Genomic DNA, 8,687 nt, shown 5'->3' on the forward strand with positions numbered 1-8,687 from the left:
ACAAGAATTTAAACTAGCGCTTGCTGTAGATGATTTTCTTGTGAAATAAGTCAGTACAATAGCAGAGAACTAAATAGGATAACATTTATATTTTTTCAATGGCTATTAGAGAAAACAATTGTTTTTTCTTTGCTTATTGGAGTTGGATCGTATGTGCAGATAGAGATTGGTTTTGATGTCTTTGATGACTCTAAACCCAACTGCCTTCTTGACAATTCAAATGCCAAGGTTATCACAGACAATGTTATTAATTTACAAAGAATGGGTGGTGCAATTCTGGAGGATGTACTTGACAAGGAAAATAGTATTGATGAACCTCTGAAAGCACTCTTGAAATGTAAATCACCAAATAGAGATGACTGCATAGTCCATAATGGAAGTGAGCAGCATGGTCTAGAAATTCATCCTCTGTATAGTTATGATCTGGTAGCTTCTGATTGTCAAAATAAATTCAACTTAGAAAATATTACTTATCATAAAAGTGACACATGCAACCTCAAGAAAATAAATAGTGCAGTTGATGGAAATCAGTCTAATGGGATCAAACTAGATTTGATTTTGAATTCTATATCTGAGGGCTCAGGACAAAAGAATTCTCTTCTACTAATGGAAGATGGGAAAACCCCTGAAATTTGTGAGGTGAAAGAAGATGATTTGGCAGGATATGACAGAAAGAAGGTTGTGGAGCCAAACCACCATGTTTCAGACTTTTCTATTCAACCATTACAAGTTCCAGATCTTATTCGTATTGAGATCAGCAAGCCTGATGTCAGAAATCACAATTTCACGGGCAATGGAAATGATCTTATTTGTTTACAGCAATGTTCAACTTTAGGAGATGTCAATCTAGTCAATGAAAAAACATTCCAGAAAGAGTCTCAGTTGGACCAAGAAAGTGCAGAAGAGAAGAATATTCCTAGATGCAATTATGGTATCATTGCCAACTACACTGATAAGAATATCATCATGGATAACGAAGCCTTAAATTTTACAAAGAATTCCCCATCAAAAATGCTAGATACTAGTTATGTTAAGAGCATTGGAACAACGAAAGCTATTCTTAGCCAAGAGTACAAAAATAGTTCTTGTAAACAGAAGACAAAAGGATGTGGAAAGGGCTCAGCATTTGATAAGGGAGTAACTGCTGGAGATACAATGTCCTCTCAGGTATTTGCCATTTTGTGAAATTATATACCCAGGTTTCAAACTAAACACCTTATGTATAGTTGTATTATTTTAACAAAATGAAGTGCATGGGTTATGTTTTTGTCAGGTTTTGTATATATACCTTAGTGTGAGATGGAAACTTGTCACTTCTATTTGCTCATAGTTTTTGCATATGCCTAACATATAATTGATGTTAGTTTCTAATATATTTTCAGGACATGTCAAATTCAAGTAATGATGTGTTAGGCAAGGATCCAATATTTAAATTAGATGGTCAAGAAGGTCAAAACTTTGTGTATCTTGCATTATTTAACATAGGAAAAATTCGTCAAAGCATATTCCGAGTCCTTGTTGGATGTTTGTTTTAATTAGAAACTTCATTTGTAATTGCAAACATATTTCATATATATTTTTTGTATTTTTTAATGTGGAAACAGATAGAGTCAAGACACCTTCCTATTTTCACGCTTTTCACAGTAGAGGAAGAGGAAGGTTCAGGCAAGTAAATGTTTTTTCTTTAAATATCTATTTTCGAAACATTATTATTCTTTCAACATTTTAACATATTATTTTTTAAGAGCTAATCATCATGATTGTGTAAATTGTAATATAGGTGGTTATGGCACAGTGTACAAGGCTCGAAGGAAGCAAGATTCAAAAATTTTTGCAATAAAATGTAGGTGGAATTTTTCTTTTATTGTGTTGTTGGCACATCTTGTGGGAATATGCATGCTATATTTTAACAGTTCAGATGACTGAGAATATATGGAAATTTTAGGATTTATAACTGCATGTGAAAATTTTCTATTGATTATAGTCAAGTTTGTTTCATACTTCCATTAATAAGTGACAGCCTTCTGTATTTTACATCAATATTTTTCTTCTGCAGGTCCTCTTGAGAAAACTCCCAAAACAAGCGTGAAAAATGAAATTCTAATGCTCCAGAGATTTGGGTACATCTAAGTTTATTGTATCTTCATGATCTTGACATACTTGCTTTGCCGTTATCTTTAAGATATGGATTTGGCCTTTACTTCTGTAATACAATGGTAATAAAATTCAAGTTTTGCAATGAACTTTTAATTACAGTGGAAGCGATTTTATTATAAAGCTTGAAGATGTAGTAGAAAATAATGGACAGGACTGCCTCATTCTTGAATATGTGGTTCATGATAAGCCAGAGGTGATATTTTATTTCTACTCTTGCTTATAGTTTATTTGAGTGCATTCAAACTTAATAATTTTATTGCCTATAATTGAATAAAACACTTGGTTGGATTTTATCAACAGGTTCTTAGAAGAGAAATAATTATCTCGGAGCTTCAATGGTATGGATTTTGTATGTTCAAAGCACTTGCTACTTTGCATAAGCAGGTATGGCCGTTATTGTATTTCAAAATGATAGAAAATTTCCCTAAATTATTAACTTTCACAATATTTACTAACTTATACACATTTTCAAAATATGTCAGGGAGTTATCCATAGGGATGTTAAACCAGGAAACTTTCTCTTTTCTAGAAATATGAATAGGGGTTATCTCATCGATTTCAACTTAGCTCGAGTAAGTAGAACTCTTCCTCTTCTTTATTCAAGTTTTGGTAAATTTGTGATTCTCCATTATAGGAAAGATACATGTTAATGGGCTTCAATTGATGATGAATTTGCTGGATCACATGGAAAAAATTGAGTTCAGTTGTTTTTTTCATTGTTTTGACTCTTCTAAACTTTCTACATAATTAATGTACTAAGAAAGACACATTTGAAAAAAAGCAAACATTTTATTAGAAATTTGAAGATATTCCCAAAAAATAGTTTTATAATATCATAATATTAGAAATTGATTTTTATTTTTGCATGTTTGTGAAAACCTCTACCCACGAGTACTATAAATGGCAAGAGTCGTTGAATTCTGTAGATCAGCTAAGAAAGAAAGAGAGAAAATTATATGTGTTCCCAGATGACCAAAGTAGGTCAATAAGACTCCCAGGCACATCAAGCTTTAATAACAAGTGGCAGTGTAAAAGAATTCCAAGAGTTGAAAAAGGTATGGACAGTAGAACAAGTCAAAGAAAGTCTAATGATTGTAAAGTCATATGCATAAACGCTAAACGAGTTGAAAAATATATAATTATACGAATAAAGTACAAATGACCATGTAAAACGAAGATCTTTTATCAAACAACATTGTTCGACATAGCTTTCCATGAAGTTGGACAATCAGTCTAGCAGTACCTCTCTTCAAGAGTGGGTATGTAAAGAATTCTTCTAACTAATTGGAAAAACATGAGCAGTTATGGCTGATTCCATCTTAACATTTCCTTTCAGGTCTGATATTGAACTAGCTAGAGAATGGTTAATATACTGCTTTGTTTTCATAAAAAATGTGGCTTTACACATTGCCTTGCAGCACTCATTTTTTAACCTTTTGTGCTTTCTCAATATTTTGTGTATTTTGTTAACTCCTTTGCTGGTACTGCAAGAAGGTTTTACTTCACCCTGGAATAGTGACCATAAAATATCTGGGCACAAAATTGGCATACAATATTTGGGCATGTTAATTTTGTGTTAGGTCATAAAATCTAAAAGTTATCAGCTCAAAATTATATTAGTTGCATGACTGCTTGTTCATGTAGCGCCTTGGGGGTTTAATACCCCAAAAAGGAGGATAAGAAAGTTCAAGTGAAGTAGCAACTGAAAATATCTGTCTATCTATTGCTTGCAATTATTCTTAACTGCTATTGCAAGTCTTTCACTTTCTATGAACTTTTTTCGTATCGTTATCTTCTTTTTGTCACAATTTCTCTCCAAAAAATGTATCATAATTTTTTTTTTTTTTGAAGTTATGGAGGATTCATGTGATCTAACTTTGGGTTATTTAGAGTAGATTAATTGAAAAATATTTAGAAAATCTGTTTTATTTTCTTTCTTACAAATTTGAAAGCTTACAAAAGACACATTGAAGTCACCTGAGAATCAAGGGATGCCCATGTGTCCCTAGCAGGTCAGGAAGTGAGTTTCAATACAGCTAGGCTGGACACTGTTTCTGCTGTTCCCTCCAAAAGGAGATTACAACCATAGTTCAACCTTGTTATTCCTATCCTCGTTTTCCAGAAAACAAGTGGACAGAATTTGTACACATCTTGGTTTATATGTGAAATCATTGCTGGACCACTTTGGTGATAGATCTGGTTGACATAAGTTGCGCTATAGTTTGTACCCATTTTCATCTAGTTTAAGTAGTTGAACGTGTAATGGGCTGAGAAACTCTTACCTCATATCTAGCCTACATGCATTCCCTTTCTGAAGGAATCAATGTGATAATCTCAGTTGTCATTCTTGTCTTTTGAGACAATCTATGGATCTGCCTTCTTTCTCTTGACAATTGTGATGATTTCCTGGACTAAAAAACTGCCATTCTTAGTTTTGAAACCAAAGTTTTGAGGCATTGGAAATTATTTTTGATGTTTTTGGATTGATACCGTGTCACAATATTGAGTTAACTGTGATACTGTTGCATGATATTAAAAGAGACTGTTTTCCTCATAATTATTGAGAGAACTGTGACAATGTGATACTTTGCTCAAACATGCTTTTCTTTTTTCTTGCAGGATCAATATGACTCTTTTTCAAGTAAGATACAGTTTTTCTCCTAGTTATAATAACAATTAAAAATACTGAAATATCAAACTTCCTTTGAGAATCACTGAATTTAAAAAATATTTCTCAGCATGTAGTGTTATGAAAGTTCTTTCAGATATACTTCTCTCTATTTTACAAAGATGTTTTTTTGATTAACCTGTTTTCTGTATGCAGATAAGTCCACTATATCTATCTCTGCTAGGAGAAGCCTTAGGTCCCACATGGTTGAAAATGGGACCTCATATCAGAGAAATGTCAATGATGGCAGATCGTTGAATTTAAGGAAGCCAAATATAATTGGGTCACAAACTGAAGTTGTTTTTGCCTCTCGCTCAAAGATGTCAGCCTATTCTACAAAGGAGAAAGTAAAAATATCTAGCAAACCATTAGCCACTTGGTGTGAGAACAAAGAAAACCATGATGTACCCTTGAAACATCCAATGCAAGCAGCATCTTTGGGGCCAAGTGATATAAGATTCCATAGGAAATTTGGTGATGAAAATGTAAATACTAGGGATAGAGCTAAATTGGGTGGCTTATTGTATCCAAACAATCTTGCAAGTGGATGGACACAACCAGGAGCAGAAGCTGCAAGAGAACCATTACCCAAACAGGGAAGGAAGGAACTATTAAACTTGGTGCAAGAAGCACGACAGAATTCTCAGCAACATGCATCATCACTTTCTATCTGTTCACGGAAACGAGTTGCTGCACCTCAAGGGAGATTGGAAACAGATGCTGCGAATAAATTGCATGTTTCACTGATTCCATTAAATTCAAATAATCAAACATTCCCTAAGGGTTTGAGTACTCTTCCAAATAACACAGGTGTAGCAGTCAGATTGGATTATGTGGTTATCTTTTTAGCACTGACATGTTTTCTTTTGGGCAATCTTAAACATTTTGCTTTATAAAGATGGATTAAAATGATCTGCAGGGTGTCTGCTAACATTTTTTTAAGCACTATGCAATAAATTTTGTGTGAAAAAACAAAGAGATTTCATATTTTTTCTTTTTTTCAGTATTTCCTGTCTATCTCCCATTCTGGAAAAAATAAAGAGTAAAAATCTCTTCTTAGCTGGACCAAACTTTATAATCAGTCTCGAAGGTCTTTTTCTTAGTGGAAGATAACTCAATCTGTCTGGGAAGCTTTGAACCCTTTTAATTATTACGTAGTTGAAGTTCATTAGTTTCCTAGGAGACTCTTCATGGATTATGTGAATTCTTACATAGGCCAAAAACTGATGTCAAACACAGGCCAAGTAGCACCTGTCCAAAATATGAGATCCCATACCAAATAGTTTATCAATCTGGAAATAGCACGCAAAGGACAGTTATCTCTCCTGCACATACACACTCTCCATAGTTGAACTCAGGAAAATCTTAGCATGATAACTGTGCTCAAGTTTCTTCCCAAAAGCAGTTTGAGTTCCATTTTGTAAATATGTTTTTGAATGAGCTATTCTATACAACTAATTTAAGTATTGGAAGGAGATATTTTATTAATTCACAAAGAGATTTAAATCTCTGCTATTGGCAACCAGGTATCCAAAAATGTAAAAGAGATGGTCCATGTGTGGGAACAAAAGGCTATCGAGCTCCAGAGGTAGTTGTCACATTGTTTTCTTTCTGGAAAGCTCTATTATTTTTCTTACCTGATGTGATCATAGTATTTGGAATCGTATTCTTGTTTCTCACCTGCATCTTTGCTACTCTACATACAGGTATTACTGAGATCATTACATCAGGGTCCTAAACTTGATATCTGGTCAGCTGGAGTTACGTTGCTGAATTTTGTTGTTGGAAAATCACCATTTCCTGCTAGTAGTACTGACCAGTATGTAGTCGGATCATTTTCCTCTTGCAGCTATCTTATATATTGAATTTGCCGAATCTCAGTACTGAAAAGAGCATCCATTCTATAGGCTGATCTTGGTCCAAGATATGTTTGATTGATGAAAAATGAAGTATCTTTATTGAAACTATTTAAATCGAGTATAGTCATAGGACCAACAGTATTCCTAGTATCATTCCTAGACTAATGGTGTAGGAAATAGCATGCAAAAAGTGGCCAGTTGCCGGAATTGGTATTGTAGTATAAAGATTGCAATTGGTTTTTAAGATTTTCTTAGCTAAATAACAATTTGAAGCCATCGAAATGCAGAGCTATAAAAGACATTGCCAACATGCGGGGTGTTGAAGATATTTGGGAGCTTGCCAAGCTTCATGATCGGCGGCAATCTTTGCCACAGGTGCTTATCATTTTTCTAAAAAGTATCAATAGATTTTTTTTTTCACTTTGCATAAGCTGCTCTTGATAGATGTGGAGGGATCTTGTCTATCAGTAGTTGCAGACGCCTTTATATGCTGCTCCAAATTCTTGTCATAATACTAAGAAAAAGAAAAGCTTATGAAACCAGACTTACATGGTAATTTTGTATTAATTCTCGGCAGCAGCGCTAGTGTAGAAAGTGCTGTGTCTATTAAGCCAGAGGCAAGGCCAAATGGTACAAACTATGAAATGACATCTTTGAAGTGGCTGGCTAATGCAGGACCTACATTCAGTTCAATTTGAACATATGACAATAAAAGAATGGTGTAAGAAGAATATCAAGAGACCAGAGTTTTTTGAATTCATTCCTGTGTCACTGTTTGATCTTATTGAGAAATGCCTGTGTGTGAGTCCTCAACAAAGGATAGATGCAGATGAAGCTCTCAAGCACGATTTTTTTGCTCCATGTTGTGAAGAATATGAGAAGCAGAGAGCATCGAAGGATTCAAGTATGCTTTGAAGCTTATGTGAAGCAGCGTTTACATCGCTGGAACCCGATATCATCTGTATCATTCAATTGTCCTATGAATTTGGGTTGTTAAGATTGCCATTCGAGGTGGAATATTCAGACTTGTGATTGACTGTTTGAGGCTCATCTTCAAAGCCTTGTTATTTTCCCTCAAAATTTCTTTGAAGCATATAGGCTTATTCTTTTAGCCTTAAGGAGAACAATGTTGCTTTTAAACAATAGTCCAAGTGACATCTCGCAAGGCTATGATCATGTACCATATTGTACCATAGGTAATTAGATTGAAATTTTAGCTAGGTCTTCTAACTTGGATATATATGAAAAACAATCTCTATATACTTCATCAGGAATGATCTTAATTGCCAATGATCTGAATGGCAATCTAACTGCTTGTACACTTTTCTTTCCCAATGACTCCCTTCTAGAATCAGATTTGTAGTCACAGTTGTGCAAATGCAATTTTTGTGGTTTGTCAAAGGGTGTGAATATTTGTAATTTTGTTGGATTGCTCTCTTCTCTTGTTTGGAGAATTCAATTTTACCAAGGATCTGGGTTGCGACAATTTAAAATGTTACTAAATTTATTTGTCTATGAAACAAAAGGCGACAGTTTTATTTTTCAATGTACTTTTTTTTTGTTGTGTATGTCAATGCCCTTGGATAAACTCAAAACAAGAGGCATATTTCTTTGTGAATCTTTTAATTAAAAAAATATATTAATTTGTATTGGTGAATCTTTGTTTTTTTGTACAAAATATAATATTAATTATATTGGCTTTTTTTTTTACATTACTAAAATTTTGGAGAATCTTGGCAAATAATAAGAAAATGTATTAATTACCATGGTGAATCTTTCTATTTAAAAAAACAAATAAACTTGTTTTAATGGATTTATGAGGTAGACTATAATATTTAGTGGCTATAATCGATTTAAAATATAATCTAATGACCTTGGTTGTGTTTTATCGAAGTAAAAATTTATTTCAGTCCATTGATCTCCATTATGATCAACAATTCAAAAGCAATTTGGGCTCTAGGAGCATTGCAAATTGTAGGTGTATTTTTCAAAATAAAATACAA

The 8,687-nt window shown here is 33.6% G+C and overlaps 1 protein-coding gene across 8 annotated transcripts in view; it reads left to right on the top strand.

The window, feature by feature from the left end:
* The window catches only part of LOC131059716 (uncharacterized), a 74,739-nt gene extending 66,701 nt beyond the window's left edge, over positions 1-8,038 (top strand). For 6 of the 8 annotated variants that reach the window (XM_057992734.2, XM_057992736.2, XM_057992733.2 and 3 more), the window contains 13 exons: positions 160-1,167; positions 1,605-1,665; positions 1,781-1,843; positions 2,057-2,120; positions 2,257-2,350; positions 2,458-2,541; positions 2,640-2,729; positions 4,777-4,798; positions 4,982-5,635; positions 6,352-6,413; positions 6,532-6,644; positions 6,972-7,059; positions 7,360-8,038. In XM_057992734.2, coding sequence (XP_057848717.2) covers positions 160-1,167; positions 1,605-1,665; positions 1,781-1,843; positions 2,057-2,120; positions 2,257-2,350; positions 2,458-2,541; positions 2,640-2,729; positions 4,777-4,798; positions 4,982-5,635; positions 6,352-6,413; positions 6,532-6,644; positions 6,972-7,059; positions 7,360-7,599 — 2,643 coding nt within the window. In that variant the 3' untranslated portion in view covers positions 7,600-8,038. Of the gene's footprint in view, positions 1-159; positions 1,168-1,604; positions 1,666-1,780; positions 1,844-2,056; positions 2,121-2,256; positions 2,351-2,457; positions 2,542-2,639; positions 2,730-4,776; positions 4,799-4,981; positions 5,636-6,351; positions 6,414-6,531; positions 6,645-6,971; positions 7,060-7,261 lie in introns of all 8 variants that reach the window. The other 2 variants (XM_057992737.2, XM_057992739.2) reach the window with 2 other exon arrangements.
* Positions 8,039-8,687: the final 649 nt, after the last annotated feature.

This window comes from Cryptomeria japonica, chromosome 3, assembly GCF_030272615.1.
Source record: "Cryptomeria japonica chromosome 3, Sugi_1.0, whole genome shotgun sequence".
Taxonomy (NCBI): domain Eukaryota; kingdom Viridiplantae; phylum Streptophyta; class Pinopsida; order Cupressales; family Cupressaceae; genus Cryptomeria; species Cryptomeria japonica.